The sequence below is a fragment of the Dysidea avara genome, chromosome 14, assembly GCF_963678975.1.
Source record: "Dysidea avara chromosome 14, odDysAvar1.4, whole genome shotgun sequence".
NCBI classification, from domain to species: Eukaryota; Metazoa; Porifera; class Demospongiae; order Dictyoceratida; family Dysideidae; genus Dysidea; species Dysidea avara.
Window position 1 is genome coordinate 7,012,220 of NC_089285.1, and position 23,229 is coordinate 7,035,448.

Below are 23,229 nucleotides of genomic sequence, written 5' to 3' on the forward strand. Positions count from 1 at the left end.
CTGGAATGGCACAAAGAGTGCATCTAATGCTTAAACAGAAGATATTTCAGATTGTATAGGAGGGCTTGACAAACCCTCAAGAAGTACGGAAAGTATTACGTGAATATGTCAAAATAGAGTTTAAAGAGAATTGTCCAGATATGTCAAATCGTTCCTACTTTCCAACTGTGGAGGATGTACGTAATCACATATACCTGGCCAAACAAGGATTACAATACTCCAAGCTTGATCAAGAGAATTTAGAGCTAAAAATTAAAGAATGGTCAAGAAGCAAAAATTCTAAACATCATTTTAGGCCTTTCAACAATAATGCAGAGTCTGAGCAAACACTGCTGTGGGTGCATCAGGAAAGTTGGCAGCAAGACCTATTAGCCAAGTACGGCAATGTGATCACGCTAATGGATGCCACATACAAGACTACTCGTTATGATGTGCCACTGTTTTTCTTGTGTGTAAGAACAAATGTTGGCTACCAAACTGTTGCAGAATTTGTAGTTCAAACAGAAACTAAAGAGCACATTCTTGAAGCTATAGAAATTTTGAAACAGTGGAATCCATCTTGGAATCCACCTTTGCTTATGTGTGACTATTCTGAAGCTGAAATGTCAGCATTTGAAAGTGCATTTCCCTTAGCATCAGTATTTTTGTGTGATTTTCACTGGGAACAAGCTTGGACAAGGTGGGTACGAGACCGTAAGCATGGCTTAACCAACGAAGAAGGCAAAGAACTTTTTTCACTTCTTCGAGATTGTGCATGGGCATCTGCACCAGAAATAGAAGATCAAGATCAATCTGTCAATCTGAATTATAAGAAAGCAGAAAACAAGTTAAAGGCTTCTAAAGTGTTCAAAAAGCATCAAAAAGTTCGTGCTTGGTTGTGCTCAAATTGGCTTGAGATACCAGAGGTACAGTATGTTTACAATGTGTAGATACATTAATGTAATCATAAGTGTTAAGTGTACATTACATGTGTGAGTATCCGCTATTGACACTTCCACTCCAGATATACAAAATGTTTTGAATTTTCAATTTTAATATCTTTAGGCACCTTTTTTATTGTATTGTGGTACAGTGGGACCCCTCTAAGAGGATACTGTTGGGAGATTTATTTTTGTCCTTGACATAGAGGTGTCCTTTATATCAGGAGTTTATATCTCCCATACCATACTATCACTACCTTTACCACCCACAACACAAATACATTGTGTTGTGCGCTACCAAGTGTGGGCTATTGTTATTGATTTCCAACATACACTACACAACAAACATACAAGCAATTTGCACATAATCAGCCAAATAATTACAACATGGGTGAGTGGGGGCTTTGCCAAAATAATAATAAAGGAAAACATAATTTGGGTTGTCCAGCCTGGTAAAAACCTGATAGGCTTTTTTTGCCTATCAGGAAAAACCGTAAAGTAGCTCCACTCATGTTGTGCTTATCTTAACGCCTAAAAATACAATTAAAATTGTCTATGTCCTGTCATTCTCTTGATCTGGCAACACTACCTACAGAGAATTAAGGAAAATCATGTAAACCATATTACTAGAAGGGTGGGTGGGTAGGTAGCCCACTTGTACGAAACACGTGGCATAGAATGAATTACCACACCTCACTTAACATTATATAAACCCTGTCACGTGAGAAAGGCTCACGTGACCCCAATAGTATTCATGCGGGAGTTTATTTTCTGTCTAATTCATTACATTCAAACGACAGAAAATACAGCTGTACACGTGTAACTAACATCAACTGTAATAGCCTTATGATCAATATAACTCAACAACTGAAGAAGAGAAAGCTGGTAGCCAGCTCCAGCTTATTTATACAGTCCCACACTAAGGCCAAGGTTATAAATCATCATGTACAACTAACAATAAACAAATTAGCAGTTCTAATTATTCACAAGAATTAACATCGATTCGATTCATATTGTATAGCACTGGTGCTATTGATTTGGGACCTAGACATGTATCCCTTTGTATAGGAGCTGTTCACAATTCAGGGGTATCTTTTAAGAGGAGTTACACTGTAACTATATTTGAAAGGCAAATCATTGAGGTAACCTGTGTTTAATCTGAGCCTTAATGGTACATGCCAGAAGTGTGTGCTCTTGCTTCCATTATAGCATACAATATGCAAATTTGCATGACCACTGTAAGTGACAGCTCAAAATTAATTATATCACTTGTTCTGTATAAGGCCTCTAATTGTTTAAATAGCTACTTTACACGGTGTATTACATGATGCATTACACTGTGTGAAGTAGCTACACAGCTGCAAACATATTTATCTACACACTTCATATTGAAGTTATTCATCAACTAATTAAACAAAAATTATTTGTGACTGAATCTGCGAAAACCGTTCCTATCACCCAAGACAAGAAGTTAGATTTTTTTACACAATCAAAGCTTAATGAATGTACTTTCAAATTTCATTGTCACATGCAGTCGACCAGAGTAAAGTGGTCTCGCTTTTTTCAAGCACGGCGAGCCGTACGAGTGGTCTGTAGTCTTGATGGAGCCCTGGTCAACCAGGAGATGGCTGTGTGTGGCTGTACAGCTCCGTGGTGTTGGACAATGACTTGTGCTGTAAATGTCCTTTCATTTTAGCCTGTTCTGAGCCCTGAATGGCCCATAATTTGCCCTAATATATCTCAACACGTTCCTTTTCAGTTTTTGAACACCATCTTACCTGCCTTCCAGGGCCCCCACCTCCCACCCTTCTGGAGCTTGCCTGATACAGACAACCTTGGTTTAAAAACTATCTAAAATGGTGGGAAACTTGGCTGTTAGCTGCTTCATCAGTGGATGATCTGGAGGTAAGAAATTGCTGTGAAACGTGTGAAAATTTGGTATGCGTAGCTACCACCACTGGCCAGCTACAACACTGAATATTTAAAACCAACGTTTCTTGATACTTTTAAATGAGTGATAAGACCGGTTTTCCCAGAGCCAGTCACATTTGTCATTGATGTATCATGTTTGAAATGTAATTTAACATTTTAGTGGCACATGCACGCAGGGTTTATTTAGTAATACTTTGTAGATGAATTTACTATGTTATTGCATTTACAGAAATGGGAACATGCATATCGTGACAGCAGGTATTATGGAGCTGTGGACACAAATAATGGTGTAGAAGCTTTAAACAAAGTTTTGAAATATGGTTATCTACCTAAGAAGAACTCACTCACTTTATCAGGAATAGCAACACTGTTGGTAAAAAATTATCTTCCGGACATGTATCAAAAGTATATTTTTCAAAATTACAAATTGTCTGGAGAGTATCGAGCTTACAGTCCAAGTGTACCTTCATATTTACATGGACGCCCACACTCCGTCATTACCCACTGCCTACACAGGAAAGCTAAGGCTAACAAGTACACTACAGAAGATGTCACTAAAGTCGATGATGGTGTTTTCCAAGTTACAAAGCCCAAAGGTGGAAATCACACGGTTACTTTCTGTAGTGACAGTGGTTCACCAAGCTGTACTTGCAAGGACTGGAAGCGACATCATATACCTTGCAAGCACTTTTTCTGTGTGTTTAATTTTTACCCTGATAATTGGGATTGGTCTACACTTCCTAAATGTTACTTGGAAAGTGCATATCTTTCCAGGGACGAGGGTGCACTAGAGTCATACTTTGGCAGTAGCAGTGGACAAGATGGCATGCAGTCACTCTCAGTGGAGACCAGCCCTTTAATAGATAGTGATGACCTGCCAAGTGAAACACCATCATCATCCAGTGAAATTATGCCAGTGAATGAAACTACAGAAGATTGTATGTCTGCTCATTTCCAAAAGGTGTGTCTGCTTGTAACCAAAAATTGCATTTAGTGCATGTGTATTTGATTATACAATCACTGAGTCTAACCACATAATATTTCAGTACAGATTATGAAGATTCGTATTTCCCACCAAATTTTTTCCATTTTCCTAGTATGAAATTATAAATAAAAAGCAATTATCAAACATTTTGTGGTTGCAGACCACACTGTGTGCTCACACAAAGACACGGTTATTATGGTAGCTATATAGTTGAACCCCCTCTTAAAGGTGACCCCTGAATTGAAGACAGCTTCTATACATAGTATACCTGTCTAAGTCCTAAATCTATAGTACTAGCGCTCTATAAGCCCCTGAACAAAGGACACCTCTTTGTATCTATAGTAAATTCCCCCAATCGTGTCCATGAGGTTCCACTGTATTGTGCTAGACTTGATTGAGAAGATTTATTTGGGGATTAAAAGTCAGTTTTTAACTACAATGAAAGTGATTAAGTCCATATAATATCAATTATACTAGATTGTTTAAGAATGAATTTATTATGACAACTCTCTTGGCTTGCAAAATATGATAGCATACAATATACCTGCAGGTAGATAAATATTGGTGACCCTTCCACTAAAATATATAAAACATATGTAAATTATTGTTAGGCAATTTTATACGTTTATTCTTACAGAATCCTACACTGAAGAAATCTATTACAAAAGCAAGAGTTGCTATAAAGAACTTGGAAACTCTTACATACAACTTCCAAGAATGCAACCGCAAGGATGCACAAGACCTAGCCAAACAATTAGAAGAGCTCTATACGAAATTCTACAAACATTTACCAACCAAAGATGGCTTGGTAATACGTCCTCGTCTACAAGTCACACTGCAAAATATTCGGAGAAGAGAGCATCGTAGAAAGGTGTTACTAAAATGCTCTGCAATGCCTAAAACCAAGCCAAAGAGATCTTCTAAATCAGTGATGTCACGTGTTGGTATCAAAGCAGACAGAATTCGAGAGGTAATATCTTCACAAAAGCCACAGCCTTGTTAATATGTCTCCCACAGAGTTGTAATGGTTGTGACCGTAAGAGTACAGTTAGTAAGCCAGATACAGCAGCCAAGCAATGTACCTCCAGTGCATCAGGTATGTAAGACAGTGTAACTTGTGTCCTTTGTAGTAAACATTGCTTTGCATGTGTTGCACTCTATAGGGGGGAAAAGGTGTTTTGAATGCAGTGGTTGTTTGTCTGAAGATTGTAAGAAGTGCACGAACTGTCTGGATATGAAGAAGTATGGAGGTGAAGGAAAATTAAAACAATGTTGTTCACAAAGAAAATGCTTTGCAATTGGTAAGTAGCTAATTTGTGTGAGTACCATAATGCTCTTTTGTTTATTTAGCAAGAGACAGTGTGCCACCTGACTCCAAGAAGGTTCATATTGATGATACACTTCTGGTAGAATATTTGAATAGTCTTCAACGTGAAGTTTTTCCAATTTGTAGAGATGGGAACTGCTTTTTCAGATGTATTGCATTTGAATTACTGGGTACCCAAGATTCACACATGACCATTCGTGATATTGTTGTGAAACATATTTCTTTCAACCAACCACTATTTACTGCCTATCATATGCCTCAAGGCACTGCTGCAACTATTGAAGATCACTTACAGACCATGTCCAAATCTAGCACATGGGCGACTGAATTGGAGATAAAGGCAACAGCTATACATTATTTCAGGTGCCAGTGTACTACTGCATTCTAAATGACACTACAGAGAATTACCAGTGGGAGGTAATTTATCCCCTCAAACTCAGAAGCATTCAGCTTCCATCAGAATTTGTTGAAGCTGTGTCAAAGATTAATCACTTTGAACTATTTTATACTCGTAACTTGCACTATGATGCAGTTATATCCAGCGAAACTGGTTAAGTGTCTGTAGCCACAAATTAATTGGTATTGAGGAGTATGTAATGCTTGACTAGTGTAAAATGTATGCAAAATGTAATAGTTTTATTGTGTGTGTCTCATTTTACCTGACAACTATATATATGTATATGTAGGGAGGGGGGCACTAGCTCAACCAGCTGACTGGATGCTTGACACTGCATTTGAGATCCGGTGGTGCAGTTGTTTGTCAACTAAAGACAACACCATTTACTACATTTACTACTTACACTTTTCGAATGGTGCATCACTGCTTTGCACTATGCTGCACTTTATTAGTACAGCCACAGAGTCTGTCAGTGAGGTCATTAGAAGCTATACTGAAGACTATGCCACACACCCTCCCAGCTAGCGGTTTAATAGGTTCACTTGATTTGATGCCCACATTACATCAAGGGGAAAGCTATACTCTTTCAGATGCCAGTACTTTATTGTATGCAAATGACACTGAAGATCGGGAAATTATTTACCCTTGAAACCATTCAGCTACTAACTTTGCTTGTTCAAAAATTAACCAAGCATTTTCCATTTACGATGTGATGTGATTGTGTCCACAGAGACTAGTGTGGTGCCTCTAGTTACACCTCAATTGAATGGTTTGTGATACTTGAATTAACTTCTGTCAACAGTTCATATTTTACATATGTACAAAGCAATAATAAGTTCAACATACTAAACATTGATGTTCACAAATCTCGAGCTCCAGTCTAATAATCAAGTTCAATTACTCGTAACTCGTTACCTCGCTTGTTACTTTCTTAGCTCCAACTAGTCACAGTACGTCAGAGAAATTCTTCACCAATCCTTCGCGTGCAGCTATATGCTGTAAACTCTTTATATGTTGGTGTGCAATCCACAAGTATTCAGCAGAGCTGTTAACTAAACTTGCTACCACAATCATCTTCAAAACCATAACTCCTGAACGTCAGTAGGTCGTCCACCAAACACCATAATCGATTATCGCAAGTCCGTTTATATAAGAGTGAGAAGGACCATCTAACTTTTTATAAACGGCCTATTAGGCTAGAGCGGCGCTGTGTTAGACCATCACGTGATCTAACCGTGATGAGGGCGTGTGAAAGGTTCCACGTCTTTAAAGTCTAGCACATGCGCTAGCTACCAGTAGCTCCCTTACATACCGGGGCATCCAATCGAGTGAACTTAGCGAATCCCTACTGGGGGTTATTTACGTGTAGGGTCGGTTTCGCAATATTAGCCCTGGATTACGCAACATCTCTCAATGGATTTGTATTACGTTACGTAATAAAAAAAATCTTTAGTCGTCGTAGTTTTCTTGCGACCTTGCTAAAATAAAAAAATATAGCCGTATTTAGACATATTTCACTTTATTTCTCTACCTTGTGTTACATGTATCGTCACGTTATACCAGTCATCTTACCCGTGTTTGTACCGGCCATCTAGGCCTGACATTATCTAATTCATTTAATGAATGCAATCGCTCAGCTTTTCTTGATGGTGTGTGTAAAGAGTTTCCAGAGATTTCCCCCTGGGTGTATTGGTGCTACAGTCAACCTGCTGAGCTGAGGTTTGGCCACAGGCGTATTCTTGCTTCCACAGGTGTCCAACAGGGAGATACTCTTGGTCCCTTACTTTTTTCTTTGGTGTTGGTGCAATTTCTTCGTTCCATCTCTTAGTGAAACATGTCTTCTTAACCTGTGGTATTTAGATGATGGCACATTTATAGGTACTAGATCTTGTCTTCACGCATTACTTTCACATTTTACTGAGTCGGGTCCCAGTTTTGGTCTTTACATCAATCTATCCAAGTGTGAACTATACTGGCCTTCTGGTGACAGTTCTTTTCCTAACTTTCATCCTGCCATCAAGCGTATCAACCCCAAGAACAGTGGTTTGGAGCTTCTTGGATCTCCTATTTGGAGACCTCCACAGTTTTACAATGCCTTTTTATCTGTTCAATTTGATAAAATAGTTGCAATTCAGGATAAATTGGTTGACCTCGAGGACCCTCAAGTAGAGTTGCATCTGCTTAGGAGCTGTCTTAGCGTTTGCAAGGTCACTCACCTTTCACGTTGTGTGCCATCTTCCTCTTTGGGTTCCTTTCCCTCACATTTTGACCTTAGGTTGCGAGAATGCCTTAGTAGAATCTTGTGTTGTGGAATTTCTGATAGTAGTTGGACACAAGCCACCTTGCCATTTAGGTTAGGAGGCTTGGGCCTACGTGAATCTGAGCGTTCTGCTGCTCCTGCATTTGTGGGGTCCTGTAATTCTTCCCATATTTTAGTGTCACGTTTAGTGGAAACTTTTGATGTTTTTATGCCATTTCCCGGAGAGGATTGTTCCCTCACTTTCTTTGAAGGTATGTCTGTTTCTGCATTGCAAAACTCCTCTCAAACTGACCTTCAAGCCATTTTAGATGATTCACTTTTTAAACAGCTTGTAAGCAGTTCCACCATTCGTGATCAAGCACGTCTGCGTGCTTTATCACATTCTTCTGGCACCAGCAGTGGTTGGCTTAAAGCACTTCCACAGCCTGCTTTGGGTCTAGCTATTCCTCCTCATGATTTTACTATAGCTTTACGTTTGTGGCTTGGCATTCCTTTGTTCCCTTCTTTACCACTCTGTACTTGTCTATCTGTCATTGACCAGTTTGGTGATCATCTGCTGGGGTGCTTTCATGGTCCCTTGAGGATCCAGCGTCATAATGCTTTAGTGTCTGTTGTACATCATGCCTTGCTCCAAGATCATCCTGGTGTTCTTAGGGAGCAAGGAATTCCATCTGACCGATCTCGTCCTGGTGACATATACCACCCTGACTTTCATCTTGGTCATCCTGCCTATTTTGATCTCTCCGTCAGGAGTACCACTCAGTCAGCTGTCATATCTTCTGCTTCTTCTCAGGCTGGGGTGGCCGCTGCTGTTGGTGAGATAGCTAAGGACAACCAATACCAGGACATTGTAAATGATAATGGAGAGTTTATCCCTCTTGTATGTGAGACCTTTGGTGTTTGGTCACCATATGCCCTATCAATTTTAGGATCCATAGCTGACAGAACAACTGTTAGAAACGGTTTACCTCGAAAGTTTGCTAGGCGCCAACTTCTCCAGCGACTGTCTGCGACTTTGTGGAGGTACAATGCAAAAATGATACTCCGCCAGTATTCGCTTACTGCTGAGGACGAATTTCCTGACTTTGACATTGGTTAAGTTAAGTACGTATAGGTAGTAATAAGTATAGTTAGGTAATAAGTAGTAGTATGTTGTAGTTTTCGGTATGTACGTGCATACTTAAATTCATAGTGCGATTATTAAATTAAAAAAATTATCTAATTCTGGTTGGCCCTACGCGTATTTTCTCCATTCAAACCTGTAATCCCTACAATAACTTTTAAAGACACGATGTGGACACAAGCCCTAATGTCTGACAAACAAGTTGTGAAAGCGTGCAGACCCGTAAGATTCCTAGGGAAGGCGTTTTGAGCAGAAATCTTTTAGAGTCCATTTAGTGCCACGCCCCATTCGAGCGTTTATAATCGGCAGATGTCTTATAAACAAGGTGTGAAAACGTGAAGAATGTACAGACACCATAAATCATTAGTCAATACTCCATTTAGTGCCATGCACGACTTATGATACAAGTTGATGTTGTGCTACTTCTAAAAACCAGGCGCCATGCAGCTAGCTAACTCATCTGGAATAACTATAGACAGTATATACTACTATGAATTAACCAACTATGTATTACAACTTTACAATAGGGTAGTTTGGGTTGTGCAATAATATAATTAGCTATTTCTCGTATTTCGTAATTCATGAAATATTCGTAATTCGTTCAATTACGTTGCTATGCACTGCTAAGGAAGCGTTTGTTAAATAAACCGATTTTACCAACATATTACGCACAAAACTATCTTTTAAACTGTTTTATAGTGTGACTAACGTGTTTTTCCCCACAAATTCTTTCGACAAAGCCTCAAAGCTGCTCTTCATTTTCGTTCGCGTAAGTAAGGGATACGCCCCCTTTCAACTCGAAGCGATAGGCTATTCCTGGCAGTGTACGAGGCCTGCACCGTTGTTTTTCAGTTGCTAAATGCCTGAAAACCTCAAGGGGAAGGTAGTCTGAGGAAAGTCACCACACCCGTATTTCAGTCCGCCGAAAAGAAACCACCTCAGAGCAAAGTTCACCTGTGCAGAAGTTTAATACAGACTTCATTTCACTTTTACTTCTTACACAAAAGCTGCTTTTACCGTTATTAAACGATTTTGCTCACGTGGGTGCGTACGGACAAACATAGGTAGATAGGTACACACACACTTTTACGAAAACAATTTCAGTAAACCAGGCGCACGCCCACAGCCGGCCTTCGGCCGGCTGTGGGCGTGCGCCTGGTTTAACAAGAAATATTTTGTAAATTGTGTGGAATGACCACTGAAAACTCATGTAGTCACAAACCACGAACCACATTCCAGACAAAACTTTGTTGCCCTACATTAGCTTACGTACATAATGAAAGCCACTACACTCCACCTTAAACTGATGGTGTTTTGTGGAAGTGTGAACTGCCGTGACAGAACAAATGAGGCAATTATTCTAATTGTGGATAAGATGGCTGCAAAATTCATGAAAATTTCTTGTGGTAGAGTAAACATATAACAATGCTATTACAACACATAACAAAAATTTAATAAACATCAAGTGATTATTTTTCTTGGATATCTGCATGATGACACAACATTAAGTGAGCCCTGTAAAAGAACAAGCAGGCACTGAATTAAACATTTTAAAAATTATATTTAAGACTATAAGTGAATCTGGTGTACCAGTGGCGGATACAGGGGAGTTGCAATGGTTTCAGCTGAAACCGTCTCTGGAAATAGCACGCCCAAAATTTATTGACGAGTCGTCGCATGGGTGTAAAATGAAAAACTTCATACTTTAGCCATTGAAATCACAATTACGACGTTCTGCAGCAGGTCGTGACCTTTTTTTTTTGGTCTTTGACTTTTTGCTAGGCTGAAGTTGAGTGGAATCTGAAACCCCCTCTGAAATTTCTAGATCCGCCACTGTGTACCAGAGGTAACGTAAATGTGTTTTGGTGCCTAAGTACATAAACATGAGACCTGTCAAACAACTAGTGCTGTACACTGGTGTCCAATTAACCGGTGTTCCAGTGTTGTCTAGATCAGCCAATAAATTACCCCTGCTGACAAGTGTTAACATCATAACATAACCTCAAAGAATGTGTAAATATGTGATTGTAATAACTGTTATTGCTAGACAGGATGTTGATGGTCACTTTGGTAACACCCTAAACCTTCCAGCAGGCTTGTTGACTCGCGTTATGTCTGCCAATATACAAACAAACCAATTAACTGGTTATTGCCAATTATTGGTAGGCAATTAACCAGTGACAAAATTTTTGTAGGTGTACAGCACTACAAACAACAAGTGGTCACCAAACAGAATGTACAACATGGTAAATATATTTCTTAGCTATACAACAGGAAATTCGGGGTTGTACCAATTCCCACTTTTAAGCTAAGCGAATACCTGACAATATTGTTTAACCCATTTTACAACCAATACCTGATCTTAAATAACATTAAGTTACACTAGTGCATAAAAGTACAACTTATAAAGCAAATGCTGTGAGCTTGTGTACATACCTTAAGTCAAAACTGCTAATCAGACAACTGGCCAATTATCACTAGGGCTGGGTTTGTGGTCACCACAAAACACAACTTGCTTGGTAATCTGACAACACAAGAGACTAATCGTATGAAATTCACAATACTTATAAAGGTCCTACCTGGTCCAGAGTTAAGTATCACAACCACATCCACTGTTAGTGGGTGAATCACTATGACTATATTGCCTGTAAAAACAGATAGGTGAGCATTAAATGCAATACACTTAAATTTATCACTTTTACACAAAATAAACATTTTATTCATTTAAACAGTTGACATTGTTACACAGAGACCTGAATAGACAGGCATATCAAGAAGTTTGTAGACATTTGCTATACTTTTGTTCATGGCAAAAATGCCAGCTGGAACAGCATGTCCAATACATATCAGTTGAAAAATCAATAAAAATTAATTATCGTGTACCATCTACCTCAAGTCTGTTCAGTAATTTTCTGAATTTGATACATGTAGAGCAACTCTCTGCGAGTACAATGATGCCTCCAATTCACGGAAATTTTGGCTTGTCAAAATGGCCTAAACTGACCAGGTGTAGCAAATACCCTTTACATTTTGTATTGAGCGTTTTGAGGTCGTGCAATAAAAGGCGTAATAACCCACGACACGTGATAGCTACCTCAGATTCCGAACCAGATTTGGAAATAGCAGTGAATAGTGATTAAATGAGCTATAGCAGAAGGAAATCAGGAAATTTAAGCTCGTCATTTTAAGGTTGAAAATCACTTACTTTTTCTATGGCAAATTGAATGCCAGATATTTGGAAAGGAACGCTCTGATCTATTTTGATGTCTTGACAGCCATTATTAACCTTCACTACATTATTGTTACAACTGAACAAAAGCACTGTGAATTAGTTTTGCAGGTTAGTTTGTGAAAATTACAGTGTTCCGTAACTAAATAAAATAATGTCCATCCCATGCAGCAAACTTCTTCATATGTTTCACTGTACATAAATTCAGTAATTTAGACCAGAGCATGTGAATGGGTATACCTTTTCATACAAACATCGATATCTGACACAGATTCACTTACTGACTTTTCATCTGCAGCCAAAGTTCCCAAGACTTCTGATGATGATGTAAGTGGCAAATGATAAGATAGCCACGGTTTTTTGGTAATTGGTCCATACACCTTGTCACTACAATCTCGCCATGAGATAATACGAGCTAGTGGAGCTACTAGGAGTTTTCGCCTGGTGGGACTCTAAATACTGCAAATGCGGTTAATCGGTGTGTGTCGATGTTGATCTAATCCTCGATCTAATCAGTTTCGTTAACCTCCACTCCTGACTCTTATTCTTTCACGGGTTCATTCGTACTTCAACAACGGTGTACAGGTGTACGGCCTCTGCATTAAAGTACACCTCACCATTAAATGAAATCCAGTTACAACAAGAATTAATGTTGATTACTCAGTCTCGTTACTCTCACTCTCCTTCTTGGACTGCCATTTTAAACATTTGTTCAATTTTAATTAAAACCGCGTATCACGTGTGTCCACTTGGGGTGTTGCAGGGACATTCCAAGGGACTAACCCTTAAATAGATCACGTGATAATTGTCAGTCTTGTGTGGTACTTGTCCTTAGTCATGGCTCAGCATTGCGGTACGTGTGTACTATAGCCTAGCTATAGGATTTTTTGTGTAATGATGCATACACAGTAAAAACAAACTAGTGAACGTCACTACTAAATGTAGTGAACGTCACTACTAATGTCTGCCACAATACTCACTATTTTTGTGTAGTGACGTTCACTACTAATTTTGTAGTGAACGTCACTACATTGACCACCAAGTAGTGACGTTCACTACAAAAAGTAGTGACGTTCACTACTTTTTGTAGTGAACGTCACTACTTAAAAGTAGTGAGTATTGTGGCAGAGCAATTCACTACTAAATTTTTACAGTGTATGGTCGCATAGAAGAACGCATGCATGATGATAGGGCAAATGCCCGCCCCTAGCTAGCTATAACTAGCTTTTTCTATAGCTATTATGCACCTATCAATGTATTGCCCCACTACCCCCCTCGGGCATATATGGGGCTATAGTGGGGATTTGACATAGCCGAATGTCAAATGCCCCATAGTAGGGCAAACCTATCGTGTCAAATCCCCACCGTTGGCCCCAGTTGCAACGCGGGATTTACTCGGGATTTGACATAGCGAAGCAAGTTACAACAAAAAATATTTGGGTGCTTACTGAACGATCGTCAAATGCCCCATAGTGGGGCAGCAGTTTCTTGTCAATTCCCCCTGTAAAGCCCCACTTACGCCCGAGGGGGGGGGGGGGTGGGACAATACATTGATAGGTGCATTATTATGTTGTTGATACATCAGAGGCACCAGAGTAAGGTGAAAGTGGTAGCTAAGGCTAAGTCAACTGGTCTATATAGTCTGGGCCTCTGGGACATACTCCTTCAGAAAATTTTAGCTAAGTATACTGCAACTTTTAGCTAGTCCTTCAGTGACCAAATTCGCTTCATCAAGTTTGAAAGTTTGTTTAATTCCAGTCAAAAAGGCTTAGATCTCAATGCACTGGTTGTATCTTCTGATGCCCTATATACATTTTCCAAAAGATAGTTAGAGTTCCATATTAAAATGAACTCTTGTTATATGCTTGCATGGACTCTTGATAATAATGACTATATGTATTTATTTATTAATATTATTAAATGCTATCCCACTAGGGTTTAGCTTTCAGGTTGCGTATACAAGATATTCTTTCATCTGCTGGTATAAATTGCTATTCCATGTACTATGAGGCCTGGGAAATGTAAGGCTCTAGCTCCACACTAAGAATCAAATTATATAATGTTCAATGCAATGATAAGATAATTGTCAGAGCACAGTTCAAAGTTATTGTATCAGCAAAGAGTTTTGAACATTAATTGAGATGTTTTATTTAAGTGCATTTTGACTGTTCCTCCTATAATTCTTGTTAAATTATCTGATATCTTGTCGGTTTCCCTCCATCCTCGTTACTGATCCCTCTTTATTGATTTTGTATGACTAGAAAATCAGTACACCTTGTCAATCCAGTTACAACAGTTGATCTAAATATGATGATGATGCAGTTATTGAGATGAGGAGATGCATAGTGTTTCCCTACAGTGCCACAACACAAAAACACTTGAAATGTAATCTGAGACTTACATGTATATAGCTGCAGTGAACTAAGTAAGATCACTATAGCTGCTGGTAAGCATTGCATCATATTACCATCAATCAGTGCTTATGCAATAAATTGTCTGTATTATGAATTCAGTCAAGCATAGCTAGCTGTGTAGTAATTTATTACGCACCCAGTTAACATTTAGCTAAGTTTGAGCATAAGATTCCTGAAGTATTCCACAGATATATTTTGTAAATAATGTTATAAAAAAGATAAACATACTCTAATAGAACAGTCAATAGCTAGCTGTGTAGTAATTGTGAACTAATTAGGCACTTGCTAATTATGAGCATAATCTAAAGCATTTACCACAGATGTGAGATGTTGTAAATAGTAAATGAATGCCACAGGGTAAGCATAAATCTATAGAACAGTCTGTCTATTCTACACTGTAAATTCATACTTCCAAATTTACAGTGTGAACAGTCTGTAATGTGCATGCCTTTGTCAAACAAGATGACAGGTGCACATGTTTGACTCTCCAAGATAATAATATTATTGCTAATTTCCCAATATCGGTCATCTAAATGTTACCATTAAATTTTTAACGGTTTTGTTGTTCCCCCAGTGAGACTATCACTATAACAAAAATGAGTGATATCCACCTCAAAAACACCTTCGCTGTAAAAAAAGGCGCATCCAAGAAACTACAAGTACCTGTAATCCAATGTACTTAAAAACAGCTCAGTTGTAAGGAAAGACTTCATAAAAGTAAAAATAACTGGTAACTTAAAGAGCTGATATCTGGAGCGGCCAAGAATCAATCTTACTCATACTAAATTTTTTAATCCATGCAAGAATACCTTGCATTGGCTGTAAAAAAGTACACCCATGAAAGTAATGGGCAATTGAAATAGCTGATATCTGAAGCGGCCAAGAATGAATGCTGATATACAACTAATTGGAATTAACAAAAAGTTTAACATTGAACCTTTATCTTTCAGCTGTGTTCTACATTCACTCTTGCTGCATCATAAATTGGTTTCGTTTAACTCTAATTGGCTGGTAATTTGGCCGCCTTTTTTTTGCTTTTTTCACTGAATATTAAAAAGTTGGCCAAATTACCAGCCAATTAGAGTTAAAAGAAATCAATTTATGATGCAGCAAGAGTGAATGTAGAACACAGCTGAAAGATAAAGGTTCAATGTTAAACTTTTTGTTAATTCTAATTAGTTGTATATCAGCATTCATTCTTGGCCGCTTCAGATATCAGCTATTTCAATTGCCCATTACTTTCATGGGTGTACTTTTTTTACAGCCAATGCAAGGTATTCTTGCATGGATTAAAGAAATTAAAGATTGATTCTTGGCTGCTCCAGATATCAGCTCTTTAAGTTACCAGTTATTTTTACTTTTATGAAGTCTTTCCTTACAACTGAGCTGTTTTTAAGTACATTGGATTACAGGTACTTGTAGTTTCTTGGACACACTTTTTTTTTACAGCGAAGGTGTTTTTGAGGTGGATAATCCATTACTGGATTAATTAAAAAGTACACAAACTAGATGAATTAAAAATTGGAAATTTTAAAATGGGAATAGGGATCGCTGAAAAAGCCACAAAACAAGAAGGGATCGCTGGGGTGGTAATGTAAACCACAAATCCCTATTTTGACTCTCTGTCGGTGGTAATGTAAACCACAAATCCCTACTCACTTCAAAATGACAGAGCATGTAACTAAAGATTTATGACAGTCAAAATAGGGATTTGTGGTTTACATTACCACCCCAGCGATCCCTTCTTGTTTTGTGGCTTTTTCAGCGATCCCTATTCCCATTTTAAAATTTCCTATTTTTAATTCATCTAGTAATATAGATTATATACATAGAGTGGAAAAATCAAAATTAAAAGTAGTTAGATATTTGCCTTATGGAAGAGTTTACGCAGCCACAGTTCTATATCCAGTGGACAATGTATTAAATGCTTTTGCAATAACATATTAACATGATCATGCATTAGTAATGGATGTCATTTGTGGAGTGTATTACTCAATCAAGAAGTGGCATAATGCTGGTAAATGAGTGATAAAGGTTGATGAAATAGTTAAAGCCAAGAAGTGAAGGAAAATCAAGTAGAGCCAGATTAGCTGGAATGCAGAAGGAGAATTATTTTAGGTTGGTATGACAAGGTGGAAGTAACTCGCAAAACTTGTTAACACGTAATTGTGTTGGTGATTGATCTTTATTTTGACCTGGATCCACTGTTTCCCCCTATTTTATACTATTGGCTGAAACCATGCAGGTTTGATGAGACTTGCTGAGATGTTACTAACAGTTGAGGTATAATTGATTAGCCCTTAAGATGCTACGAATTTAAAGCATAGACATTAACTCATGGTTAGACAGTGGCTTAAGCTAGTAGGCATACATGGCTTCACAGCATACCATGATCTAACTGTGAATTTTGCATCCCCACAACATTGTACTACTACCAGAGACAGATCTAGGATTTACAAGGGGGGATTCTAAGCTAGGGGCATCTATAGTGGGGGCTAAAAAATGTGGCAACTGGTTGATACAACTAGTAGTGCAGTGTGATAAGCACACTCAGCATGAGAAGTATGCTTTATCTAGAGTATCTGGGGGCATTCCCTCACAGGAATATTTTGCTTCTGAGATTGAATTTGGCAATGTTTTTGACTGAACCTTATTGAAAAAGCATTGTGAGCCAAGTGAAATCATTATTTTCTAGCAGTGGTAACCAGCTTTAATATAAAGGGCACAGCATAAATGCTGCAATATGGTTTGAGTTTATAAAGTGTTGAAGTTCAGGGTAATTGGTCTTTTGTTCTTTAATAATGGATGTTCTGTTGGTCTTTTGTTTCAATGTTCAGCAGCATTTTAGCAGTTTTACCCCTTTAATCCCCTCTTGTTGATTCTTAGAAGAGATTAGCTCTTCCCTTCTCACTCTTTCATGTTTTGCTACAGATACAATATACACATGCAATCACCATAAAATTATAATGTATATTTAAAACTACGAGTATTCAAAAGGTGGAGGTTATCTCAGCTGGCCTCCTTCAAGCCATCACCTTCTGGAGTATTTTGGCAACCTTTAGGATGTTGGCTTTAAGTTCTTCTTAGTTTTGAAAGGTGAGTCACTATAGAGCTTACAGTTATTAGAATAATGTAGATTGATAGTCACCTTAGAAATAGTAAGATCTGGTGGTCCGAGGTGATTCTTTTCCAGCACTGGTGGAATGATTCTTGCCTCTTCCTGCTCTTCTTGTCATCATGTTGTGGGTCTGGTAGTAGTTGGCCAGTTGCCATTCAGACATCACAGCACAAGCATTTCTATAGTTCTTTCTTTACTCATTCTAGGCATAATCGTTTATCACCTGAGTGGTCTCCTTACTCTTTACACCCAATGCACCTGTTGACTGTAGCACTTGTGTGGAGGAGTCTGATTAATACTCACTGAGCACTCTAGTTAATTCCCATCAAATCTGTCCTGTCTTTTGAACAATGTTAGAAAAACTCTTCAGCATGTATGCAATATTTGTGTAATTGTAAAACCAATCAAAATAATCGATACTTGTACTTACAAAACATACCTGCACTTAATCATTTTTGTTCATGCTAATCTAGTAATCCCTACTATTCATGCTACAGCTAAGTGGAAAATGTTACTGCTGGATAATGCCAGGATGAACTGTAATGTAACTGCAAAACCACTAACTACAATTAAGTGGTTCAGACATAATAAGGAGTTGATAAGTCATTATACTTTAAGTGATGGAGGTGTTCCAGTTATAATAACTAACAATGCCATGGAAGATTGCACCATTGATAGTTCTCTTAGTCAGTGTGTGTCATCCAGTACACTACAGATATCAGATAGCAGAACAGCTGATAGTGGAGATTACATGTGTACTGCTGCCAATGTGGCTGGAAAAGATGAAGAAATACTGTCATTGCTAGTTAACGGTAATTAATTCATTAATGCTAAACATGTAAATAATATCATATATTAAGAAATATGGTAAATATTACCATACTATCTGTCAAACTTATGGAAAGCAATGGCGGTCATGAAGATAATTCCTATAAGAGATAAAACTATTTGACAAGCATCAGGAAAATTAAGAAGTTTAATTCAAGTAGAGGTTGTAGAAATATGAAATAATGAAACAAGGGAGGATACCGACACCTGTAGCTATATTAGTGCACATATATTCAGCGGCGTAGCAAGTAGTTGATATGAGGGGGGGCTGGGCTGACCCAGACTTATTTCTATAGTTTGGTAAGGTGAGACCCCAAAAAAAAAAAAATAGGTAGACAAGAGCTTTCCACCTCACCAGCTACCATTTTTAGCTGATAAACTACATAAAAATCCTTACATAGCTCGCTACACACTGACTACTTTATTAGAGTGACTGCTCTATTAGAGTATCTCGATCTTTATCACGGTTTTCAGCCCCACTCCAAGAAAGATAATTTCGGTGTGATATCATTCTGAGGAGGGGCTTCAGCCCCCTAGCCCCCCCCCCTTTCCGCCGCCTATGCATATATTATATATATATACAAGTACAAAGAAAAATTTGGAATTTTCAACTAGAGTAGGGACCATAGCACATCGATAAAAAGTACTGAAACAAGCTGGAGTAGTGCACGATATTAAAATCACAGTAAAACAATAAGAAGTGTTATATCCCTACTGTGCTCAAGATCAGGGGCGGATCTAGGATTTTTTGAAAGGGGGGCTAAGCTGGACAGATAACTAACCAGACATTAGAAGATACCAAGCCTTCTCACAAAGCCCTAGTTGTAAGATTCATGTAGTATCCACAATCAAATCAGCTATTTGGAATAATGACTACATTAGTGTGCAAAGTACACTAGCATGTGAAGTATGCCAACCTAGGGGGGTTTGGGGGCATGCCCCCAGGAAATTTTTGAAACTTAAGCCCTCTAAAGGTGAATCTGAGAGTATTTTTAGCAGGTTTTCAGTGGAAAATAATGGAATTTCAGTTTATTATACTTATATCATTCAAATTTTACTTTTCAATTAAATTAAGACTGATTGCAATATGCATTGTGTATAGCTATCATGCATGCATGATAATCTTTTCATTTGTAGCTACCAAGCATTTTTAGCTAGCTATACGTCATAATGCATCAGCTCTTCTTAGCCATGCTCTAATCAGCTAATTCTGTGAGGCAGAAACATGTATAGCTAAGTAGAGTGGTGTTGAACGTCACAATTATTAGTATGCATGCTCCTTAGCCTAGTGATACTTTGTTAGCCATAACAGTTTGCTAGGTTAGGTAATCCAAAGGCTACAGCACATGTTGCTGTCAGACCTTGCTGTAAAGCTTTAATAACAATAACACCAATAAAGTGTGCTGAAAAGCAGAATGCAGTGAAGGGTACTAGTAGCAATTAGCTAGTCCACTGGCAATCCTCAGCAAAGTGCAACTATATTTGCATTTATGCATGGGCTTTCCGAATTTGCTGTTGTGATAGTCAACTTATTATATCTGCTGGGTTATTAAGACTGAACTATAGGCTAGCTACAAACGCCAGCTCCATAACCCACAACATGGGATCATATCAGAAGGTAACTGATACAGATTTTACATTCAAAGACAAAAGTGGGTAAATATGCTATAGCTGCCTTATTATGAGACCGCAAATTACCAAAAGACTACAGTTCGCTAAATGGCATGAGTTGGTAGACTAGCTAGCTACATATTATACTGAAGCTTATAAATCTAACCAGTAAACCAACTAACACTTTTTGAATCATATAATATATAAAAACCACACTAATCGCCTCTTATAGCCATAGTGGAAAACACTGCTAATCATGATTCCTGAAATAAGTCTGCTTTTGATACTCATAGAAGATTTAGGGTTTTATTGGCCAAGTACTAACTTAGAAAGGAAAGGGGTTAGCCCCCTTCCTAAATCCGCCCCTGATATATATGGATATTGTATATGGTGCTGATTTATAATTCTTGACAAAAAGCATGTTGCTTATTTAACTAACTTCTCAACAGCTGTACACAATCACATGTGAAAGTTTAGAGTATAAACCTGTGTTTTCTTTTTAAAGGTTATAACAGCTGCTATACATTCCATACCAACACAGTAGGACATACAGGGGCTTGCAAATGCTTTCAACTGAAACCCCTCTAAAAATATTGCACCCATGCTTGAAATCAGTTTACAGAGCAGGTGCAAGCTGGTGATACTATGTAGTTTGCAGACCTAGCTGCAGCAAAGTCATGTAAAACTACATTTAACACACAAGGTAAGATTTTGGACATGCAAAGAAGGTAGACACACTTAAATTCATTGTAGTTGTTTTGCCTTTAATGTTTATATCGTAAGCTCAGATTATGCATTTCAATGAATAATCCATATTTATAAGTGTGTTCATTGAGATACTGTAGTATTAACTAAGCTGGAACATTACTTATGACATGTAGAAAATGCCCAGAGTCTTCTGAAACAATTTCTTCCATCCAAACAGAGAGTCAATCTGCAAATGCTGTACCACCCAATCTTGAAAGTGTGTGTGAATCAGATGAGCCAGGAGCTGACCCTCTCAATGAATAAACTTCGCCTCGGTAAAAAATTTTCCTGACTACGCCACTGTTGGGTGATAAGATTGTTATCTGAGAGTGCTTTTTTCCTGATTGAACGAAAGTTGCTGGTTAATTTTGATGTCTGAGTCTAGATTTTTTTTCTTGTTCTACTTTGCCAATCATAATCCGCTGTGCTGCTCTTCTTTATACCATCTCCTTCACTAAAGCATTGATGTCTTTAATGATATATGAATCCCATGCTCATGATGTATATTCTAAACTATATAGGTCTTTAATGGCATGAATATAATTATGCCATGATTCAGTTAATACTGTACAATTTGGGGTTTCTGTGTTTGACATTCTTGTTAATGTTTTCGGATATAGATATAGTGTTTTCAAGTAAGACTCCTAAGTAAGGATGTTTATAGATACAAACTGCCGCAGAGAATCATTCAATATAATATATATTTTGTAGTTACAGCCTGCTACACAGGAGTATAATTATATAGCATTCTTTTATGCGTTAAGGTTAATCTGCCAGGGGTTTAACACAGTTTAAATAGCTACAAGAATACAATACCATTGTGGATTGGATGCATGTACTGCTATTCATAGTTGTGTGGTGTTAATTGTTATATATCAAATAGATAACTACGTAACATGCTTGTTATACATATACAAAATCTGATATATGGCTATAAGTGCACAACATGATAATCGAACTAGCAATTTCATCTGTGCAGTGACAGTTTGCAATAATAGTCCAGTCATTTTATGAAAAAAAAGGGGTCAACCTTTAACTAATTGCAACACAAATGGTTTCAACAGTTTCTAGCACAGAAAAATGTGCTCTATAACATATCAAAAGTCCCGGAAAATCCCATAAGGGGAAAGTGACCTTTGCATGACCTTTTTTGTCATTTTTAGCAAAAAATTAGGATTTGTGCTTCTATTTCAGCTGTACATTATCCAAACTATTTATATTTGGTATCAAATGATTGCTCTCACTATAAGGAACAAGATGACACTTGTTTGGTATCCATAGCTTAATCTGTTCTAAAGTTATCATCATTTACTGGACAAAACTAATATTATTTAGTCCCGCCCACGCACTTAATTAAATTTTGGTTTAAGCTATTTATTGCTTGTCTAATGATAGTTTTCCCATGGCAAGGGACTATTTTCATAACAGAGGGTCATAATGAAGACTAGAAGGTGCATGTGTTACCATGGAAACCGAGAAATAGCATAGCTTTATATACAATTCTGTTGTTTTCATTCTCCATTGTCATGAAGATGGATTTAATTCTTTACAACTCGAAACCTGACATTGTACAAGTTAAGTTAGGTACATACACAATGACACACGTTAACCATAGCCGTGGTAGAGGAAAATCTATTCCCTTGTGTATATAAATGGTAAGTTTCGCTTTCATTCAGTGTTGGTATCTGTATCATCTTCTTCATGGATTGAGGTATCTGAGTTGGTGCAGCCTGTTCCCTTGCAGTTGCCACAAACAGAAGAGCATTTCACCTTGTATTTCTTGCAAGTGCATCTCATGCTGCTGCAGTCAGTGTGGCAGTTACATCTAATCATTTTCAACAGCTCATCTGGAGCAGGTGATAAATCAGTTAGCACAGGCATCAGTTTACCATCATAGTCTTTCTACCCCCATGCAGTTGGCTGCATTTCACTGGCATCACCTTTCCACTCTTGTGTTTGGAATTATACATGGAAACTGTGATACTTAGCAGCAGCTGAAGTAGGTGACAAAGTTTGTGGAAGAACAACTGTAGTGTTTTTAGCTACCTATTCACAAAAATGCTTGTATTGGAGTGAGTTTAATCCTTCCTTTGGACTTCCACTGTATAAATCCACTAGTGCTTGCTCTCCTGCAGCCACGATGTCATTTGGTGTAGATGCTACTGCACTGAACACTTTGGCCTGCATTTGAAAGTATTTACTGGACTTTACCTTTCCCAAAGTCATATAGCTGTGGTGTTGTGCCACATCCAAGTATTGCATGTAGGAAGAGAATGTTGTATATAGCATATTTCAAAGCCAAGTTTCTCTTTGACAGCAGTTATGTTCCACAGCCTGG

At 38.0% G+C, this 23,229-nt stretch overlaps 2 protein-coding genes and 1 long non-coding RNA gene across 4 annotated transcripts in view; 2 read left to right on the top strand and 1 right to left on the bottom strand.

Annotated features, from left to right (window-relative positions):
- The first annotated feature begins 4,729 nt into the window (after positions 1-4,729).
- Positions 4,730-5,552, top strand: LOC136244003 (uncharacterized). The gene is made up of 4 exons (XM_066035532.1): positions 4,730-4,807; positions 4,855-4,933; positions 5,001-5,138; positions 5,188-5,552. The coding sequence occupies exons 1-4, from the start codon at positions 4,730-4,732 to the stop codon at positions 5,550-5,552; spliced, it is 660 nt and encodes a 219-aa protein (XP_065891604.1).
- A 4,764-nt stretch (positions 5,553-10,316) lies between these two features.
- LOC136244243 (uncharacterized) lies at positions 10,317-12,907 on the bottom strand. Of its 2 annotated transcripts, XR_010695117.1 has the most exons (4): positions 12,455-12,907; positions 11,524-11,589; positions 11,381-11,468; positions 10,317-10,459 (listed from the first exon to the last, which is right to left on the bottom strand). It is a non-coding gene; the product is annotated as an uncharacterized lncRNA (long non-coding RNA). The 2 variants fall into 2 exon arrangements; XR_010695116.1 differs by having other exon boundaries at positions 10,317-11,468.
- A 5,276-nt stretch (positions 12,908-18,183) lies between these two features.
- LOC136244241 (sialoadhesin-like) overlaps positions 18,184-23,229 on the top strand; it is an 11,263-nt gene continuing 6,217 nt past the window's right edge. The window contains exon 1 of the mRNA XM_066035796.1: positions 18,184-18,517. Within this exon, the coding sequence (XP_065891868.1) occupies positions 18,214-18,517 (304 nt within the window). The 5' untranslated portion in view covers positions 18,184-18,213. The remainder of the gene's footprint in view (positions 18,518-23,229) is intronic.